At 39.7% G+C, this 22,506-nt stretch overlaps 2 protein-coding genes across 5 annotated transcripts in view; one reads left to right on the top strand and one right to left on the bottom strand.

Moving 5' to 3' along the window:
- rps6ka1 (ribosomal protein S6 kinase a, polypeptide 1) overlaps positions 1-5,267 on the bottom strand; it is a 53,327-nt gene extending 48,060 nt beyond the window's left edge. The window contains exon 1 of the mRNA XM_063499880.1: positions 5,124-5,267. Coding sequence (XP_063355950.1) covers positions 5,124-5,267 — 144 coding nt within the window. The remainder of the gene's footprint in view (positions 1-5,123) is intronic.
- Positions 5,208-22,506, top strand: part of cnksr1 (connector enhancer of kinase suppressor of Ras 1) — a 32,462-nt gene continuing 15,163 nt past the window's right edge. For 3 of the 4 annotated variants that reach the window (XM_063499878.1, XM_063499876.1, XM_063499875.1), the window contains exons 1-6: positions 5,208-5,317; positions 6,259-6,416; positions 8,770-8,972; positions 9,107-9,191; positions 21,020-21,061; positions 21,204-21,323. In XM_063499878.1, coding sequence (XP_063355948.1) covers positions 5,266-5,317; positions 6,259-6,416; positions 8,770-8,972; positions 9,107-9,191; positions 21,020-21,061; positions 21,204-21,323 — 660 coding nt within the window. In that variant the 5' untranslated portion in view covers positions 5,208-5,265. Of the gene's footprint in view, positions 5,318-5,555; positions 5,646-6,258; positions 6,417-8,769; positions 8,973-9,106; positions 9,192-21,019; positions 21,062-21,203; positions 21,324-22,506 lie in introns of those variants that run through there. The other variant, XM_063499879.1, reaches the window with a different exon arrangement.

Raw genomic sequence — 22,506 nt, 5'->3', positions numbered from 1 at the left:
GGCATTGCATTCACAGAAACACAAATGAAAAATTAAGTGGAATGGAAAATTGCTCACAATTTGGCACCTTTCTTTCAGTGGCGGCGTTATCTAGGTCTAAAATTCTACTGCTGCATTGATGTAGCCTGTTTATCTGAGCGCTGTAAGATGTTAAGCACAAAAGAAATGAACTAGAGGGGGAAGCGCTTCTTCTCTTGTGTAGCCGCACTTTGTTTCTAACCTGTTGGCAGCACCTCTTCTGTTTACTCAAGAAAAACTGCCACACTAATTAATGTCTCAAGGGTTACTGCAGTTTTGTATTAATATTCATACTATATAACAACAACAACAATAAAAAATACACATGCATATACCCACACAAACATTGCCACACACAGGGGTTTGAAAGGGGGGAAGGGAATATGTTGACTTTCCTTTTCCCTTCAAATATCACAGTGTTTATGTGTAGCCTATTTATCGTGTAACAAATTCATACCATCAAGGAGTGACCAAAGGGTGACATCACCCTCCCTAAGTGGAGTATTATGCATCATGCTGACATTGTATGCAATATAGAAAGTCACAGCTCACCCAGAGATTGCATTAACCCATTGATTTGTCTCCCGTGGTAAAAAGAGCTGCTAAGAGAAAGCTCATGGCACCTCGTAATGGTGTTTGTCAGTGAAGCCATACGACAGACCATCCTTTTCTTTTCATCATCTCTCATCCTCCCTCTCCTCATTATTCCTTGACCATTATGTGCTGGGCAAATGTCGCTCTCTCCTCTTTCTCTCTTTCCACCTCTCCAAGGATACCAGTCGAATGATGCTGATGGTTTGCCACTGTGCACGGCTCATCCTGTGTTATATGACATTTTTGGTGTGAGCCTTCAGTGGAAGTGAGGGGTGTAAATAAAGGCAATTTATAGGAGGAAATAAAGTGATTATCTAGACGGTTGAAAGGTCACATCAAGAGATTTAGGAAGAGTGCGGCTCACCTAAAATCAATACAATGTAAACTGCACATTATAAGCAACAAAGGAGGCAAACCTGATAAAACAAATAACCGAACAAATGAAAGTCGAGACTGTCTTTGTGTTAGGAGTGCAGTCCACTGCTATACTAACTACAAGGAATCTCTTATTCTGTTCATGATGCTCTGGTGACATCACATCTTACACAGATGACTCAGAGGTGTTTCCCATCCAGTGACTCTGGGGATGCCCTACCCCCACCTTCAACAGGAAATGGGCAATATGACTCTATACAGCTTCATATGCACGTGCAGCGGAGCAAGACTAGTGTATTGGAAAGATGACCAAAGTGTGTTTGTTGAGCTGTTGAAGCCAAGAAGCAGCAAAGTAGATGGCTTGTTCGGTCCCCCTAAAGGGCTGCCTGCAAAGTAGACAAACGGATGCAAACCTGACCTTGTTGATTAACCTCATTTTCATTTTGAGCTGAAATCACAGAGGTAAAAAGGAGAGAGAGCGAGACCGAGCATGCGGAAGGAGAAACAATGAATCGTGTTATGTAAGTCCCTGTAAACAGGGCAATTAAAATGCAAATACATGGATACTCCAATTGTGAAGTGGCAGTCGGTTTCGAAAAAGCATCTCAAAATAAATCTGCTTATCTATTGCCTTTGCTTTTCTCTGATTTATTATTTCTATTGCTCTTTTACTTTTTTGTATTTTTACATTACTATTGTGCCATAGATGTACATCAATTTTTCACCTGTATTTTCCAGTGTACAGTTGCGCTTCTTTAACATCAACTGAGTGAACCAAGCACTTTGTCTGTATTTACTGTATTTCAGCATTTATTAAACGTTTTCTTTCTGCTGTCGAAATGTGACATATAATAAAATAAACAGTAGACATAGCCCATTTTATTTACACAAAACTGATATCACATGGGTTTCTAACAACTCTTTTATTCTTAAACCAGGGAGGTACACAGGAAAAATGGTTAGCAACACATTATTAGTAGCAGTATTAGTATATTTCTGTTTGTATATGTGTGTATGTTGGAACAACCTTACATATAACCAAATGATATATGTAAGGTTAATAGATTTTAAACAGTTATGTTTTATGTTTTCTTTCCTACTCAGCTTTATAACAATGAGTAGATCTGCAACAATCTAAGGTTAAGTATAATTCTGTTTATGGGTAGTTAATCCAAAGGATTAATTTGCTTATGCGACAGAGACACCAGGAAATTACTTTAAGACAGGAGCACACTAGTGTTACAGCAGTGCACAGCGATAAACGACACTGCTAGTCCCGCTAATAGCATCCACTATATACAGGTCTAAATGTAACACTCAGGGTGTGTGAGATTTCAGTCGAGGTACTCATGAAGTGTGAGATAATAATTCATTTCTTTTAACCAAGCTGCCAGTGCAAGGAGCCGAGCACTGAACAAATTAATTAGCTGCTCAATAGTGAAGCAAGGGTAATTATTCAGTCTCTGCTGACTGACTATAGAAGGACAAGATGCAGTTGTAATGACTGAAAATGCATCCTGGCTTTGTGTCATACACAAATCATGAACAAAGAGAAGAAAGAGTTATTATATTTCAAACATCTGTGGAATTTCCATTAAGAAATAGTTAAAAGGACAGAATGACTAAGGATAAAGCCCGCTGGCAATACTGATTGGGCATAGAAATTTATAAAAGAGAATCAAGCAGAGTCAAAATACTTTAATAATTCCTAACGAAATTATGTGGATTACAGTTACTCCAAGAAAAGAGTGAGGAATAAAGAAGAGAAGACAGGTTATAGATTTAAATGACACAGACACTTTGTTTTACACTAACAGCTTGTACACCTCTCCGGTCTACAAACAGCAAATCTTCACTGTCGAGTAAAAAAACAGCATGTTGAGGCTTGAAGTTGTAGCCCAGGTATTTGGGCTTGGCCAGTAGGTGGGCCAAGGACATGCCTTCACAAAAATATATATTAAAACAAAAACAATCCCAGAGACCAAAGTCAGCAAGAACAAACAACTATCTAAGATTGTGATGTCAGTGAGTTTCAGTGTGACCTGTAACCCACTTAAAGTCAAAAGTCACGATGCTAAAGGCTATTATTAGGTTTTTGTAGACTGGAAAACAGGAAAGCCAAAGAACAGCTTAAGCGATCCATGTCCAATAAAAGTGCTCTTTCTAAATTAAAAAAAGCCCCAAAACACTACAGGATAGCCTTTACAGGACTTGATCACAGAGCAGTACTGGGGACAGGTTCAGACTTGATTTGTTAGGCTAGTAGAGTGATGTGTTACACACAAGTTTGTTTCTTCTTCCTCTCACATTTTCAGCTGAGAACATCTTAACCCAGCAAGAGTTGGATCAGCTGTACCACATCCCAAAGGTGCCCTATTGGATTAAGATCTGGTGACTGTGGAGGCCATTTGAGTACAGCAAACTCATCGTCATGTTCAAGAACCCAGTTTAAGATGGTTTGAGCTTTATGACAATCCTCCTGGAAGCAGCCATTAGAATATGGGTTTAGTGTGGTCATAAATGACCATAAATGACCAAGACTTTGGTAAATTGTTGTGCATTCGGAAATGCTCTTTGGTATACTGTGGCTGTAACTACTGGGTATTTAAGTTACTATTACTGTTCTATAATTTCAAAACAATGTGGCCATTCCCCAGCAAGACATTTTTAGCCAGAGATTTGTTGCTAACTGGATATTTTCTCTTCTTCAAATCATTGTCTGTTAACTCTAGACATGGTTGTGTGGGGAACATCCCAGTCAATCAGTTTCTGAAATACTCACACCCGCCTGTCCGGCACCAACAAACTTGTCACATTTAAAGTTACTTCAGTGACTTTTCTTCCTCATCCTTAGGTGCTTTTGAACGTCAGCAGGTCTTCTTGACCATGTCTACATACCTAAATGCACTTAGTTGTTGCCACATCTTTGGCTGATTAGATATTTGCATTAACAAGCGGATGAACATGTGTACCTAACTGAGTGGCCACTGATCATATATGCCACATGGATATGGGCACAGTGCCATTTTGCCTACTGACATATGAGGTCAGCTTTCCCCCTGCCTCTGCCTCTTTCTCTTGGTTCAAAGAGGATAACAGCAGAGGGTGCCAGATATCAGAGGGTAGCTCTTTGATGCCAGTAGCCTTTCCATCAGGTCTTGCCCTTTAGCACACTTGATCAAAGTACATTTTGATCAAGAGCACACATTCTCACCGTGCTGTTTTGTACTCACAGTTTTCTTTAAGAGATTATTTACTGTAGAATTGGAGCCTATGGTGAAGAAATAAGAAGCCGAAGAGGCCATATTAAAATAGATAACTGCATCATATATTCAGCTTGATGCATTATAATAATCTGTGCAGTTTCATGTGGGTCAAAAATGTGTTTGCAAATAAGCTAAGATATTTCTTCCTCCAGGAGGATGATCTTAATATATTTATTTATACCATAAATAAATGAGCAAGCGGAAAATGTCTGACACTGTAAAACTACATTATTAGGACATTATAAAGTTATAGCAATGTCACGTTAACCTATCCATAGCTAAAAATAACTAGTCAGCTGAGTTCAAATGATAAAAAAGGAAACATTTCCGGAAAATTCCCGGGAGAACCGGCTAACAGTTATTCTTGGAAGAGAGGATTAAGTCTGCTGCTCAGTGAACAAGTTACAGTTTCTGTGTATTTCAGCTATTTGGGAGCTTTAAGAAAAAGGAAATCAGCAATGGTGTGAGTTAAAGTGCTCATAATATTTCTATAAACCTAATTTTCTACACAGCAACTGCTGTTTTTTCTGTGGACAATCAAAAGGTTGAATCAGGTCCAGCCAAAAGTAGCGCAGGGCTATTACAGGATTATCGCATTGTTATTATATTACACTGTACAGGTGTTGAGGTGTTGTGTGCAATACATACTTCCACATTGCTGCATGAGCCGTGCGCCTTTTTTTTTTTTGAGCGGCGACGTGAGCTGCGCATGAAAGTAAAGTATGAGGGAAGTTCTGAAGTCTTAAAGCCGCAGTAAACACACTATTCCTTCAGGTAAGGAAGGGGTGGGGGAAAGGTGGGAGGGGTCTTGCTCCTGGTGGAGGCTGACAGTTCTGTGTTATTGGCTGACAGCAGGTGGGAGACTCTTACCTGTACCCGAGAGAAGGAGTGCCAGTCGTCGTCGTCTGATTCCGAATCAGGATCTACTTTTTCTTCTTCCAGCCACCCAGAGAGGTAGAAATCGGCCAGGACCGCTGGGAACTGAACGAGCGACTGCAACAGGACTCCGAGCATGGAGCCTATAACGTCGTGGAGCGAGGAGAGAGTGAGCAAGTGGCTCCAAGGTGAGACACATATTGCTTTTCCTTGTCTAACGCCTTGATCACTTCACAGGTACTTTGGCTCGCACGGTAATGTTAGAAATAGAATCGCCACACAAATCCTCTTGGAGGTGGAAGGTGGAGGTGGAATGAGGAAGTGGCCCGTGCAGAGGGAGAAGCCAAAACAGTGTAGCTCTGATCACTGTCAACAACTAAAGTAGAAACAATAGTTTACATCAAAGTCTGTCATGTACTTGTACTATTTAGATCTCGTCATATAAACAGGCCTACCCAGTTGGTATGTTAAAGCGTGTTAAAGTAGTGGTGGAAAGTAACTGAGCACAGCTTTGAGGTAATTGATTAACTTTAATATTTTGAATTTATGGTATGCTCCTTTTTTGTAATTATAAACATGTTACTTTTTTATGGATTACAGTTGACAAGGAGTCACTCTATATATTATACAGCTTAAACAGTAAAAGTGCATTTTGCTGTAAATACTTTCATTTTAGTGTTAATTTAAAAGCAGTATTTGAGTATTTATATTAAAATATTCTTACATATTACTGATATATTGTAGTTATATATATATACAGAAGTGTCAATGATTTCCATGCTTTAGAGATAATTCTAAATGTCATGTTTTTGACTTGCGCTTTTTACTGATGTGGTTTTGATCATAAATCATAGCTTAATTTAATACACAGTTAATAGCACAGTTAATACACATAATACTGGTATTACTTTGGTGCCACTATAGTGTTCAGATATTAGTAAACTACTCGTGTTTCACAGTCAAGTCTTTACTTTTTCAAACTTAATTACTCAACATGTGGTAGAGAAGAAGAAGAAGACCATTTTCAAGCCTGCACATGCACGGGACTTTATGAGTATGTGGACTTTTCCACTTATACTTTTGCCATGTGTGCAGCTAAAGCCTGTTGTTTTTTGTGCCCTTCGGCAAGGTTTGGATGCCCCACTGCATCAGTATCCAGTTGCACAGTGGCATCTATCAGGTGTGGACCTGCTCCAGTTGACTTCTCAGGACCTGGAGGCGTTGGGAGTCCATAAGATTGGACACCAGGAGCTTATACTGGAGGCTGTGGAGAAACTGTGCTCTCTGGTGAGTGAGCAATGAGAATTACATATTATAATACATGTAGACAGTGATGCTGAGTGTATCTCAGAGTATCTTTTGTCATGTTTTTGCTGTGCTGCGGATTGTAACGGTGCAGTAATCATGCTATCATGTTCTGGTGGTGCGTATGTTCTGATACAGCAGCATAAAGATATAATTTTGCCTCACTGCTGTGTTTTTTACACCTTATTTTTGTCTGCATAGTGGAATGAGCAGCTGTTGGTCAATTGGTTGCAAATCTAGCCAGAACATACAGCCAGTACTTGACTTTTCTGTCACTTTTACAACAATCCAACATATCACAGTAAAATACTTACTTTGGTTTTCTAGCTAAGATCAAAGGACTAGTCATGCATCAGCTGTAAGCAAAGCAGATTTAGAATACAAAAGCTTGGGCCTAATAGTTTGCATGCAAATTTTAGGGAAATCGTGCAGTCAACTAAAAAAAAAAAACACTTATGCATTCCCTTTGATTCTCGATCCTATTTTTTCTGCTGCTTAATTATTTACCCTGCTTGTCCAATTTTAAGAGCAAGTTTTAGAAGACTTAAATTCTGTGTCTGTGTGTGTGTGTGTGTGTGTGTGTGTGTGTGTGTGTGTGTGTGTGTGTGTGTGTGTGTGGAGGGGACTCCAGAATGGCCTTAGGACTAATTGAGGAGGACAGTACCAGGCCGGGTTCCAGCTCTTGTGGCATAACAGCCTGCAAACATCAGCCTAAGACTCAGGCTGCTTAAACTGCTGAAATAACTAATACTGATTAGTCATTACAACATGAACAGTTCAAACCCAAAGTCTGCGGGAATGAGGGTGCAACACTTAAGTAAAAGCTTTACTTTTCAAGCTTCCATTATAGTGTGCATGTGGCTTCATGTGCTCACTTCCTCTCCTCCCTCCAATGCTCCGTGAAGCGCTAACACTGCGCTCATTCATAAAATCACCCATCAGATACTCACATGGAGTAGACCAAACAGATTCACGCGCACGGTTAGATAATTACCAGCTACAGTGTTGAAAAGGCCATGAAAAATTCATGGCCACTTGTTGACAGGCCCAGTGTTCCGGCTGGTTGTGTACCAACAAACCTCTTGACCATGGATGAGTGGGTCACGACAATTGCATGCTCCTCCTTCAGTGGTTTTAAAGAGTCACGTCTCATGCTGCTGGCCAGCAAACTGTGATGACAAGCATATGAAAGAGATTGTATTATTATGTATTGATTTTACTCTTTGTTACAGTGTAATCTATTTGCTTTTTTCCCCCTTTTCACTTGTATTGCATTGTACTGTGAGGATTTATCATTTATGCAGTTAAGGGTTCAGGATAGACTGTTTATAAAATGGTGTGCTTCTTTTTAATTGCTCTGGGTGGATTACATCCATGTGGGCAGTTTATGAAAAACAGGTGTTTAATGGAAATTTTTTAAATTACTCATTATGGTTCTTTATAATCGCTCAGACAATTGCTAAAAAAGCTAAAACAGACATTGTATTATGCATTTTTTCATAACAGTTGTGCTATAACACAATATCAATACAATGACAAAAGATTACATATAAAATATACGCACAGAGTCATGAAGTGTAACCCTGTGAGAATAAAAGGTTTGAAGTTTGTCTTTGAATGTAGATACGGTTGTAATTGACCTCAGGTCAGACGAACGTGCAGCTTGTTCCAAAGAACAAAACCACAGAAACTGAAAGCACCCACACTTGGATCTAATTCTGGGAATAGTCAAAGGTTCTGCACCTGATGACCTGAGAGGTCTGATTGGGTAATAAACAATTCAATTGTCATGCTGGTAGTAAATATTAGGCAGCAGTAATTTATATGGTCACTTTTTCACATATCTTAAAAACAAAATAGGAAACAACACACATTTTTCCATCAACAAGAAATGCTGTATTTTGTGCAGGTTGCACAGCCTTTGCTGAGCATTCATGCTACAATACCAAGAAATATAGTCTGTATAATGAATTCTCTGAACTCTCTCCCCACAGCTATATTGAAATGACATGCTGGGGATTGTGTTCTAAGGATTTTAGATGCATTTTTTTGGCTTTGCTCAAAAGTACACCGAATAGAAGCGACAGGAAATGAAGAGAGAGCGGGGGGCCGATGTGCTACACCCAGCAGGTTCCAGTTCAGAGTCAAAGGGACATGTTGTGAACACTATATCAAATGTATCTTAAGCGATATATTGTGTTAACTGTAAAGGGACAGTAGGAACGAAGAAGGGGTGTTGTGAATTAAACATTCAACATCATTAATGTAACACAGTGTTTTTTGAGTGAAAAGGGCACTGTACTAGTTGGATGTGTGTTTTTTTGTGCGTGTCCAGACGTATGGTATGGGCGGTGAGAACCTACGTGGTCTGATAGAGAAGCACCGCGCTGTTGCTCACAGCCTACAGATGGGCATCCAGGGCCGCTGGCGCCTCAACAGCTACGACGGACGGCGCACTACCAAGCTGACTCCCACAATTCTGCATCTCGTAGTGGAACTTATCGCCTCAGCCAAAGGCCTCTTCTCTTTGCTCAACAGGTCTGTAAACAGAAAGCAAGCTAATTTTTTTATTTTGAAATTTTGAAGTTATTGTAAATCAGGAATGTCCCCTGCTGTTTCTTAAGCATATTCTGGAGTCTTTTCTATTTAAACTGCAATCATTTTCTTTTCAGATATCAATATTCCCAGCTCAATACATACACCACCACCAAGAACATATTCAGTTACTGCAAAGAGCTGGGAGACATTGTGCACAAGGTAGGCTCATTTTTTCTAAATAACTGCATCAAAGTCTCAGCATGAGCATGTGAGTGGCTTACAACTGCATTATTGCAGTAAAAGAAACCAAACAAACTAAACAAAAAAACAGTTTATATTTTTATCAGCTGTCTGCTCTTACAATACAGAGAATTGAACACAAGTACTGCACAGCACATGTGCTCGTGAGTCCACACAAAGTGTATACTTTTAAGAGGAACCAAACACTATTGAACAATGTTTCCAGCAGCACTCTCATGCACACTATAAACCTCCAAAGGGGAACTGCAACCTGTTGTGTATTTATTTATTTTTCAAATCAGCCCCTAAAGCCCAAACGAGCAAGCCAGAAGCACAAACACACTCCCTGTTCCTCAGTTTAGCCCGAGTAATGCAATTTTTATCTTTACATTCCTGGCATATTTGGAGGCAGTTGTAACTTGAAGACGCTTAGGTTAAAAGGGCTGGCAAAATGAACGGCTTGGTTTGGTCTGTGTTTACCCCGGCAGGGTGCTATTGAGAGAAATGGCGGTGGGGAGAAGGAATATTTATAATAGGATACATGTAAAGGTGGGTGAAATGTGCTCGCAGGTAGCAGGAAAGGCAGGCCTGGATATGTTGTTGTGCCTGTGGGAGGGAAGGCAGGAGGGAGGGAAGAGCTGAGTGGGAAGCAAAGGGTATGGGAGAGAAAGGGGAGGAGACTGAGAGAGGGATTGCACCACCGCTGCTAAATGACTTTTGACTCCTGAGGGAGTGTGTATTGATAAACGCGCTGCAAAGAGCAACAAGCAGAGAGAAGTTATTAGCTGGGCACTGTGGTGACATTAGAGATAAATAGCCTGACAGAAGTTGAGAAGAGAAGAGGAGAAAAAGAAAATGGAGCTCCAGAGATAACATGAATGGAAGATAATTCGAGAGATACAGAGACAGTAAGCAGTAGAGAGAAGCTGTGGCTGAAAGAGGATTCTGAGTATTTAGAGAGGTTTATTTAAAGCTCCTGGACACCTGCCCATCACGACAGGTAGAGTTCTCATCTCTTTAACTGGATAACTCTCCACATGTTGATCCTTTTTTTCTTGTTTTTCTTTGCTGAATGCTCAAAATACCCTTTTCCATACACTTAAATATAAAAGCAAGTGTATTTTCTGCTGGTGTAGTTAAAAATCAATCTCCGGGGTCCAGAAAACAGGACATTACTCTAATGGGCTTCAGTGAGCAGGAGGCAAGGAAGGAAGCATGGATTTAAGATTGATTTTAGTTGTTGACTCTGAAAGGATGTTTTTGATCCTATGAGGTGAATCAGCGTTGTCCCCTGTTGTTTTCTTTCATTGTCTGGTTGATCACCGTTTGTTATCGATGGGCTTTTGTTTGTTCCTGTTTTTAAATTTTGAATGTAATCAGGTGTTTTAAAGCTAGGTGTTATTTTATATAAAACTGTTCAGAGCTGCTGAGAGTATTCTGTGAAGTAAGGTCAGAGGCATGTGAGGAAATTATTAGTGGGCTTATGTGTTAACCAGAAAACAGGATGACTAATGTTTCAGGTTCCTCTTCTTGAACATCAGCCACATCTACTGTATAAATGCTGAATATCAACGGCTTTGATAGAAAACTCTTGGCAGATCAATTGTAAGGTCAGTTTTGAGCAGCGTGTGTGTACACATTCTTGTACTGCTGCAATCGCATTAGCAGCATAGCATCACTAAAAGCATCCATACAGACTAGCATTTCCAAAGATTTTGCTTCAGGCTCGGCTGGTATCACACACCCCACCCCGAGGCATTTACTGTCCTGTCAGGAGGCCACCCTTTAGCATGACGTCTTTTCGGAAGAAGGGCTTTTAAAGAAGCCAAACCACATCCTTCGCATTAAAAAAAGGAGTCTTATTTCCTGTGTGCTTGTGTATATTTAAGTGTGTGCGTGTTTCTTTTCTCTCACGCTGAGGGTGCTCGGGGTCAGTAGTCAGCTGGTGTCGTTGAAGATGCCGCACTAAAGCTGTCAGGTCTGATTTTCCCAGTAGCACAGGCTCAGTTTGCTTTGAAGCAGCCAAGCAGCAAGCAAAGAGAGAGGGACAGAGAAGTTGAAATTGGTGGCAATGAACTGGGGAAATTCATTATAAAAAGGTACGTGAGTATAACTGGAATTCCATTTCTGCTGGAAAAACAACAGTCAGACTTTTAATAGTGCCTTTCACATGAGAACATCAAGGTGAAGGTGTTACTCAAGAGATTTTAATGTTTAACCCTTGAAGGACTATGTACTTCTCAGATAGACATCTTTGCTTAAATGATATTTAAGCAATCCTTTTCCGCTTATCCTTATCAGAGTCGCAGGGTGGCTGGAGCCTATCGAGCTGTCAAAGGACGAGAGGCAGTGTACACCCTTTTGTTTTTATCTATTTAATTATTTTTATTTGTTATTCTTGTGTTTTAAAGCAGGCGCATAATAATGGTAAATGGTAAATGGCCTGTGTTTGTATAGCGCTTTACTTAGTCCCTATGGACCCCAAAGCGCTTTACACTACATTCAGTCATCCACCCATTCACACACTGGTGATGGCAAGCTACATTGTAGCCACAGCTGCCCTGGGGCGCACTGACAGAGGCGAGCATAATAATATAAAACGAATTGTAGAACACAACTACTTCATCTTTAAAATTAGCATTGGGATCTTATTGCTCACCGGAATTAGACTCAGGATGAATTGGTAAGAGGATGAAAAAGTCATCATGCATGAGAGCTGTCAAACTATAGCTTGTGTTATTTTTAGGGTTAAAAAACAAGAGCAGAAGAGAAATCCCAAAAAGACCAGAATTGGAAAAAGGTATGGAAAAAAAACAAAAACAAGGAAAAGAGCAACAGGAGTAGAAGAGATCTAATATAGTTATGTCTTCCATTCTTTTTATAGCAAGTCTGTGAGCCGGTGGTTAACACAGGGGTAGTCCAAGTATGTAAACATGCACGCTGAGGCAGCAGAGGTCTGTCTCAAGAGATCTTGTGTAGACTTTTGGTGTAAAGTTTGGTGGATTTTAAGGATCTGTAATAGGTTGCACACAGCCTCCAATCAACAGTCCATGTTTGAGCATACTGTACATTCCTGTCATCTGATTTGTCGTTTGTGTGTTGGTTTTAGCCTCCCGTTGTGTGTGTTCCCATGCATGGCTGTGCCCATTCTTGTTTTTCTGAATGTTACACCCACATAAAAGCGTGTCATTGTTTCCTAGACAACTATGGAGCAAACAGCTTTAAGGCACAGGATGTTGCTCCAAAGTTAGCTCAGCACCTGATCGGGCCACACAAACCATGATCCACAAGACAAGACAGCTCAGCACTATTCCTGTTTATTTCTATTTATTTATTTATATAGCGCTTTTAATTACAATAGTGGTGTTGACCAAAGTGCTGTACAAACATACAAATTACACAATAAAATAACACACAATAAAATAGCAATATCAATTAACATCAATGCCAAACAGCTAATAACAAATAAATAAGCAAATAACTCTCATGCAGTATTAAAAGCCAGTGAGTAGAAATGTGTTTTAAGATAGGATTTAAAAAGGTTGAGGGTAGGAGCCTGTCTAATGTGGAGAGGCAAATCATTCCACAATTTAGGCGCCACGACCGCAAATGCACGATCACCTATAAGAACCAGCCTCGCCTTGGTGTGGCCAAGAGCAAAAGATCACCCGATCTAAGAGCTCTAGGGGTCATATAAGGCTGCAGTAGGTCTGACAGATACCCTGGGGCCTGTCCATTCAGTGCTATATAAGTCACAAATAAGATTTTATAATTGATTCTAAAACATACAGGGAGCCAGTGAAGTGAGGCAAGCACCAGGGAGATATGTTCATTTCTCTTTGTTCGTGTCAAAAGACAAGCAGCGGCATTCTGAACCAGCTGGAGCCTTGCAAGGCAAGTCTGACTAATGCCTACATATAAAGAATTACAATAGTCCAGTTGTGATAGGATGAAAGCATGAATTGCCCGTTCTAGGTTTGTAAAAGACAAAAAAGATCTCACCTTGGATAAAAGCCTCAGTTTAAAGAAAGACCGCTGTACAACTAAACGAATCTGTTTCTCAAAGGTGAACTTATTGTCAAATATAACCCCCCAATTTTTTGCATGCGATTTGATAAAAGGTTCTAAACTGCGCAAATTAATTGGTTCTGGAATTGCAACTTGGTCCAAAAACGATCACTTCGGTTTTATTTTTGTTGAAATTCAGGAAATTAGAGGCCATCCAGGCCTTAACTTCGCCGAAACACTGAAATAAAGGTTCTAGGGAGGCAGAACTGTTTCTCTTTAGCTGAAGATGGATCTGAGTGTCGTCAGCATATGAGTGAAAACTAATATTATATTTCCTGAAAATAAGACCCAGAGGCAACATATAGATAGAGAATAGAAATGGCCCCAGTACAGAACCCTGGGGAACACCACAAGTACAGGGGGCTGTGGAAGAGGTAAAATCTCCAATCTTCACTGAGAAAGTCCTATCAGAGAGGTATGACCTGAACCACTCTAATGGAGTGCCTTTGATGCCGCATTGCTCCAACCGAGAGATCAAGATGCTGTGGTCAACAGTATCAAATGCAGCGGTCAAATCCAAAAGCAAAAGCACAGCTGAGTCGCCTGAGTCTAGTAAAAGATCGTTAAGAACTTTTAAAAGTGCAGTTTCAGTGCGATGAAAAGCTTTAAAACCAGACTGAAACCTCTCAAGAACATTGTGATCATATAGAAAAGATTGCAGCTGAACAAATACAATCTTTTCCAAAATTTTTGACAGAAAGGGGAGCTTTGAAATAGGCCTGAAGTTTGCAAGAACAGAGGAATCGAGATTAGTTTTTTTAAGCACTGGCTGCACAACAGCATGTTTAAAACAGGCTGGCACAACACTAAGCGCAGTATTGCAGCAGAACAGTGCGGCGGCGTACAAACTACTGTTCTCGTTCATTAAAGGTGAGATGAAGAAAGATTTGTGTCTCTTTTTTTAAAGTTTGCTGCTCTTCCTAACTGGGATTGTCTACCATTTATTGATGTCTACACTGTGGCTAATCTGTAACTATTATAGTTGGAGTAATGTTAAAGGTCAGGCTTGAGAATCTGGCTACAGAATAAACTTGTTGTTGCTCAAAACTTAGTGAGTGCCATTGCTGTGTTTTGTTGGCAAAGTTACAGTTTATAGGCCTGCATCAATTTCATTGTTTCAGTTTTGTGGGCATCTTGTTCTGCTTTCGTTGATGGCGATCTAAAATTGATTCAACTCAAGAGTGACAGTACAACATGCTGTTGAGCACTAAATATGTTTCCCACCCCTTACGTCTTATCTCATTTCCTCTCCTCTGCTTCTTTCTTTGTCAGGTCTTTACCACAGACAAGCTCTCATATTCTTTTTATAGATGTGTAATAATTATTCGTCATTTCAATGCTCACTTTACTTATGTTAGAAAGGGGTGATTCAGTGTTTCTATACGCACGAACACGCCCATGCATACAGTTTTGGTGCCCGTAATTGATTCTTAATGTGATACCAGCAGTGAGAAATGTTAGTTTGTGGTCTTTGTTTTCCCACCACGCCCAGCTGAGTTTCACGGCACAACTGTACCTGTCGCCCACCTGAGATGTGTGTCATTTCCTATTCTGGCAGAGCTAGAAAAGAATGCAGAACAGACTGCATTGCTGAAGGGAAATAACCTGTGGCTTGACTTTAAATACAACAGAAAGCAGAGGCGTGGGTTTGTCTTTATTTTTACCATGTTTCTATAAAGCTATGGTGAGATTTTTTACAGGAAAGAACCTAATGCAGAACCGATAATGTGAGGTAAAAGGTGGCACCAAATTAGAACCGCAGCTACTGTTGCTATTTACAGCATTGATTTGTACAAAATAAAACTAAGTTCTTGTCCTGAGGTTTACACCAAATTTAAGGATGTTAAAGATGGATGCAGCCACAGTTCGATCATCTACTGGTCTGCAGCATGTTGAAGCATCAATTTGGGTTACAGGTTACTAGCTAAGCTAGCCCACTTGATTTGAAAGGTGCATTCATTAATCCTATGAGTACACTGCGCAGACATAGGTATCTGCTTGATATATGCTAATTATATCAAAAAAACAACAATAATTTACTAATACCAAAACCATATAATATCAGTACTAATACCATAATTTGGTTGTACATGTACAATGAAAATAAAGAGCTATTCTATTCTATTCTATTCTAAAAATTCACTCATAGAAACAATAAAGCATGTGAAGACTTGTCTGTCAGTACGATCAACTACACAGCAAGCCACTACCAACATAGTCAAGACCCTCAGGGTCCCAAATATGTTAAGTTAAAGTCTTAAGCCATCCATAATGCCTTTATATTTTGCTTCCAAGGAGCAGACTTTCTTGCATTTCTTGAGCAACAGTTCTCTAGGATTTTCAGAGGATTTTATTTTGTTTTTGTGTTGTTTTGTTGGACAACATGGACATATAAGTCATTCGAGCATAAAATGACACCTAACTTAGGGGACATTCTTTCGTATGATGCTTTTAAGTTCAGCAGTAGATAAAACTTTGTTTAAGTTTAGGTCTATGTGCAGAGGATCCCATTTCAAAGATGCAAAGAAAATGCTGTTTTCCCAAATCAATCTAAACCTGGACATAAAAAAGCTGTTTGGAGGAGTGTAGCTGGTAACTATTGGAGTTTAGAGAGATAAGGTGAACAATCTCCAGCCAACCACATCATAACTAATGCAATGGTGAGTCCTTGTGTTTGTAATAAGGATGTGTTTTGGTAAATATTACATATTCTACAAAACTGAAGGCATCAGTGTGAAGGGAGCGATCAGGCAGTATCTGAAAAACTCAGCTGTGTTTGTTTGTTTGAAGCCAATTGTTAATAATGATGCTATACAGATTATTGTGAAATGCCCCTGCAGAAAGTATCAAGTCTGCTAGCATGGCTGTAGATGCCTCTTGCGATTATCTTAATTTTCTTGTGGTATTGAGGGACATGTAAAACTTCTGCAAATGGCTTAAATTAGCGCTGCATCTATTTTTTCCTAATGCTTCGATCATGCCTTTATATGGTAATCATAATGCTTTGGTTCACATCTTACTTACACATGATGCAGCTTTTGTGCTTTAGGACAAGGCGCTCATTGATGTTCTGCTTTATGCATCTTTTCTTTGGTTTATGTTGTGATTTAAGCCTGAGCAACTAACAAGCTTATTACACATTAAGCACCCTAACTCACAAGCAATGTGCCATGACAAGACTCTGTTGCCGTAGTAGGGATCAAAATAAAGATCTGAATATCTGAATCTTTATAGGTTTGTTTTGGTGTATATAACAGTTTGCAGCCACTCTCATGCAGTAATCCACAGGGGGAATAGCAGCAGACAAAGAACACAAGCACAAGCGGACCAGTTGAACTGGCCAGTAATCATGTCGTACCTCTCCCTGCAGCCTTGTGTCACAGCCTTTAATTAGCCCAGAAATCCAGCCGTGTTCACTGTTGATCCCTTGCTACATTTCACAGGGATTAGTTTCCCCTTGCAATCCTTTATGTAACCCATCACATCGCTGGCCATTGCAAATTAGCTTAGGGCAGTAATAGTGTGTGGCATTAGTCGATTCAGTGAATATTATATGGTGTGCAAACATATGCCCTATTCTCCTTTAACCCCTCATCATTCTCCGCCGTTCAAAGCCTCTGCTTGTTTCTTTAGCTCCCGGGACTACTCAGCTACCTCACAGGAAAGCTCATAGGAAGGCGTTATTAACACCCTCCTCCCAGAAACCAGAGATTAGGCAACATACATCTATCGCATGAATTCTAGTAACTGTGATACTGACTGTATGTATGTCTGTGCGTGCATGTGTGCGTGTTTAGATGATCCGTTTGTAACATTAAAATTATAATGTTTGCAATGTTTCATGTACAGTAAACGACAGCATTTGTCTTAAAAGGTTCATCTTGCGTGACAGTTATGAGCAACAAATCAGTGTGTTACCCACTCTGGATAGAAATGTATTAGCAGAGTGTACTGTTTAGTACAGTATGTGAACTCCTGGGTAATAACGCCAAGAAATCTGAAAAATGAAACAGCGCAAACAAGGCCAAGGCCACTTTGATATTTGTCAGAGATTTTCAATCTTCTGTTCACAAAAAGCATCTGCTGACGCGAACCAAATAAATAGCTCGAGTTGAGTAATATCTCTTTTTATAAGTCTGCCGTTTGCAAATTTTATAATATAATAAAAAAAAACATCCTGTGCACCCACGAGTACTGGACCTTTTAAATTATTAAAGTCTCAGTTATATTGAAAGAACTCATTTCGTTTAGCATAAGAAAGGGGAACTGAATATCAGCACGGGCACAGGGCAGCTGTGGCTCATGTGGTTCAGCGGGTTGTCCACCAATCGCAGCCCCAAGTATAGCTGAATAGATGAATGAGAAATACATCATAAAGACTGCTGTGGTAAAAATGTGCCATTTAAGTGCACAGTGTGGGGCCTTTTTGGGCCTGTTTGCCATCATGGTATCAAGTATCAAGGATAAAATTACAGGAAAAAAATTAGATAAATTAGATAAAGCTTAAAACTGGATGATACAACAGAATAGGTGGACTCTAAAAGAAATCCTCAAGAATATTGTGCAGATCTGATCCAAAGATAACTGACACGTCTGACACGTCTGTATGTGAAGAGCAAACATTCATTCATTGTAAAAGGCAAGGCAAGGCAAGGCAAGTTTATTTATATAGCACAATTCAACAACAAGGTGATTCAAAGCGCTTTACAGAGACATTAAAAACAAAAACAAATAAAAAGCATGATTTAAAATTGATTAAGACAAGCAAACAAACAAACAAACAAACAAACAAAACAGTATTTAAAATCAAAAATCAAAACAGTAGATAAAATCAGAACAGTAGATAAAATCAGAACAGTAGATAAAGTCAGTAGTTAAAATGTAAGTTTTGAAATTTAAGCTTAAAAGTGTGGATTTGGTGCTTTATTCAAAAGTAGCTGAGAATAGGTGAGTCTTCAACCTGGATTTAAATAAACTGAGTGTTTCAGCTGATCTGAGGCTTTCTGGGAGTTTGTTCCAGATATATGGAGCATAAAAGCTGAATGCAGCTTCTCCGTGTTTGGTTCTGACTCTGGGAACTGATAAAAAACCGGATCCAGATGACCTGAGGGATCTGGAAGGTTCATACTGGGTCAGGAGGTCACTGATGTATTTTGGTCCTAAACCATTCAGAGCTTTATAAACCAGCATCAGAACTTTAAAGTCTATCCTCTGACGGACAGGCAGCCAGTGTAAAGACCTCAGAGCTGGACTGATGTGGTCCACTTTTTTGGTCTTAGTGAGGACTCGAGCAGCAGAGTTTTGAATGAGCTGTAGTTGTCTGACAGATTTTTTAGGTAGACCTGTAAAGATGCTGTTACAGTAATCAAGCCTGCTAAAGATGAATGCATGGACTAGTTTTTCCAGGTCCTGTTGAGACATCAGATCTTTTATCCTTGAAATATTCTTGAGGTGATAGTAAGCCGATTTTGTTATTGTCTTAATGTGCTTTTCTAAGTTTAGGTCTGCATCCATCACTACACCCAAATTTCTCGCCTGGTTTGTGGTATTTAGGTGTATAGGTTGAAGTTCTCTGGTGACCTGTAATCGTTTTTCTTTGGCACCAAAGACTATTACTTCAGTTTTGTTTTTGTTTAGCTGGAGAAAATTGTGGCACAACCAGTCATTAATTTCCTCAATGCATTTACCAAGAGCCTGTACAGGGCCTCGGTCTCCTGGTGACATTGTGATATATATTTGTGTGTCATCTGCGTAGCTATGATAGTTTATTTTGTTGTTCTTTATAATCTGTGCCAGTGGGAGCATGTAGATGTTAAACAGAAGGGGTCCCAAGATGGAACCTTGGGGAACTCCACATGTGATACTTGTCTGCTCAGATGTGAAGTTACCTATTGATACAAAGTATTTCCTGTTTTCTAAGTATGTTTTGAACCAGTTTAGTACAGTTCCTGAAAGACCTGTCCAGTTCTCCAGTCGTTTGAGTAATATGTTGTGGTCAACTGTATCAAATGCTGCACTGAGATCCAGTAAAACTAAGACTGACATTTTTCCACTGTCTGTATTCAGACATATGTCATTAAACACTTTGGTCAGAGCAGTTTCAGTGCTGTGGTTCTGTCTAAAACCTGACTGGAAGGCATCATAGCAGTTATTCTGTGTTAAGAAGTAATTGAGCTGTTGAGAAACTGCTTTTTCAATGATCTTACTTAAAAATGGGAGGTTTGAGATCGGCCTGTAGTTATTCATTTGTGTCTTGTCAAGATTGTCCTTTTTCAGTATAGGTTTAATTACAGCAGTTTTTAGTGATTCTGGAAACACACCTGACGTTAAAGAAAAGTTTACGATCTGTAACAGGTCTGACTCCAAAGTCTTTGAGACCTTTTTGAAAAAACTTGTTGGCAGGACATCTAAACAGCAAGAGGAGGAGTTCAGTTGACCTAAGATGTCCTCCAGGTCTTTGCTGTTAATAGGGTGAAACTGTTTGATGGTGTTTAAACAGTTTTTTGGTGGACACAGTACATATCCTGGATCTGCTGTTGATGTACCAATTGCTTGTCTAATCTTTTGGATTTTTTCTGTGAAGAATTTGGCAAAGTCATTGCAGGCCATGGTCAAATGAAGTTCAGCTGCCACTGACACAGGAGGGTTTGTTAGCCTGTCAACTGTAGAAAATAGGACCCGAGCGTTATGACTGTTTTTGGTGATGATGTCAGAGAAGTAGGACCTCCTTGCACTCCTCAGTTGTAAATTATAATTGTGAAGTTTCTCTTTATAGATGTCATAATGAACCTGGAGGTTTGTTTTTCTCCATCTGCGCTCAGCTTTCCTACACTCTCTTTTTTCATTTTTCACCAGTGTGGAGTTTCTCCATGGAGACTTTTTCCTTCCAGAGATAACCTTCACCTTAATGGGAGCAATAGTGTCCATTACATTTAACATTTTAGCATTGAAGCTAGTGACGAGCTCATTGACTGAACCTCTGGACAGGTCAGGTGTTAATGGGAAGACCTGGTTAAAGATCTCACTACTGTGTTCAGTTATACACCGTTTTGTGATCACTGCTGTTGACATATTTGTGTGGGCTGAGATTTTACTTTCAAAGAAAACACAGTAATGATCAGACAGGCCCACATCAGACACAGTAACCTTTGAAATGCTCAGGCCCTTGGAGATCAGTAGGTCAAGAGTGTGTCCTCTATTATGTGTGGCCTCTGTTACATGCTGAGTCAGCCCAAAGTTGCCCAGAGTGTTACTCAGGTCTTTAGTCCCTTTGTCCTGAGGGTTGTCCACATGGATGTTAAAATCCCCAACAATAATTACACAGTCGAAATCAACACAGATCACAGACAGCAGTTCACTGAGGTCATTAAAAAAGTCTGTGCAGTATTTGGGAGGCCTGTAAACATTAAGAAACACAACTTTGGATGGAGCCTTCAGCTGTAACACCACATATTCAAAAGACTGAAAACTTCCAGTAGATAGCTGCTTACATTGAAATGATTCATTAAATAAGACGGCAGAAAAAACACGCTAAAGATCTCCAGTGATGCTTCTGTGTCCTCTAAAAACCCGAGGCCTTTCACTTCCTGACTCATGCTGTGAAGAGGAAATGGGACATGGGTTTTTAGTCAAACTGTCCCATTTCCACAAATCAATAACATTAGCATGTCGTACATAGGCTACAGGGTGTCATTTGGTCAACCTTCTGCTCATGTCATTTTTTTTAATTCATCCAACAGAACAGCACTGGCTACGAAAAAGAAAAGGACATCATCTCTGTCGTAAGTTTCTCACTTATTTCTATGTTCGTCCGTTTCATTGTGCCTTGGAGTAATTTCACCTGTTTTGCTTTCCTTTGTTTTACTATGAAGTAAATGAGATATTCTGAATGTGACGCTATAAATCGTGTGTTTCTTTCCTCAGTGCCGTCAGTTGGTGGCGGTTTGTGACGAGATCCTGAACTGCTGCCCCGAAGCGCTCCTCAATCACAGCGCTCAGCTGGAGAGTGTCGAACTGATACCCGTGGCACCCGGTGATCAGCTGGTAAAGACATCTTTCACTTTATAACTTTGGAATTTTTGCCTTCATTGAATTTAGAACTCCTGAGAAGACATATTGTTTCTAATGGCACACAAAGGAAAACATCTCTGTGTACATGTTTAAAAAGGAGTAAGGTAACTTTAGATTTAAATCCAGTTATTTATACTCATTCTTGAATTTAAACCTCACTCGCTAAAGTTGATCCTCTGGTCCGCTTTCCTAATCATCCATGTCTCCTACTTTTCAAACCTCATTTCTCTGTTTCTTCACTTCACTTTTTTGTCCTACTTTTTTCTTGCTGTTTTATTTTCAGTATTCATTTCCTGTCGTCATCATTGCCGGTGGTTTCCATCATCATCACCACTTCTTCCATCTAACTCAAGGTTCTCCTTGTACCTGTTCCTATTAGATTCACGAGAACCCTTATCTCAGTTGTGTACTTTTTGTGCCCCTTCTCCTCTTTTTTTCCTCCAAGTCAGTACATCAAGTAGTAAAATTACAGCTCTCATCTTTGTTTGTGATTTACGTAATCTTGTGTCCCTTTAGTTTCATTTTAATCCCTACAGAGAAATGCGTTTAACCAATTTCCTTCCCTTTTGTGATTTGTGCTTAACAACGAGCGTCAAAAACTGATTGTCCTCGGCGGAGGGAAATTGATTGGAGCACGTCAGCAATAGTGCTTTCTGCCTGTCGACAGATTAAGAGTAATGAGAACTAAAAAGAGAAACCAAGGGAAGTGAGGGACAGGAAGAATGATGATTTATGCACTTTCAGTGTAGCCAGCATGACGTATACCCGCTCAAGTCATGACGTGCGCACGAGTCCAAAACACACAAAAAAAAATAAATTCTCAAATTCACATTTCTGTCGGTCACAAAGGAGATAAGGTGAGAGCGAGTCACGAGTTATGAAGTGAAGATAAAAAGAAGATGCGCAAAAGCATTTCAGGTGGGGATTGTTTGCAGTACATGACTAAGAGAAAGTGACTCAGTCTGGCTCCTAGTGTTCATTATAGGTAGATTTATATTTTTTGGACTTTAGAAAGAAACTAAATATGGCTTTTTCTAAAAAAGCTTATTATTAAAATGGACTATTTATTTATAAGCACTGAAAACATTTATTAAACAATGAAGCTGTTTGCAGCTTTCATTGATTATAAAGGCACGTAATTACTGCTGCGTTTTGC

The sequence above is a fragment of the Pelmatolapia mariae genome, linkage group LG16_19 (genome assembly GCF_036321145.2).
Source record: "Pelmatolapia mariae isolate MD_Pm_ZW linkage group LG16_19, Pm_UMD_F_2, whole genome shotgun sequence".
Lineage (NCBI taxonomy): Eukaryota > Metazoa > Chordata > Actinopteri > Cichliformes > Cichlidae > Pelmatolapia > Pelmatolapia mariae.
The sequence above is the reverse complement of the archived record's forward strand: the minus strand, read 5'-3'. Positions and strand labels throughout refer to the sequence as shown.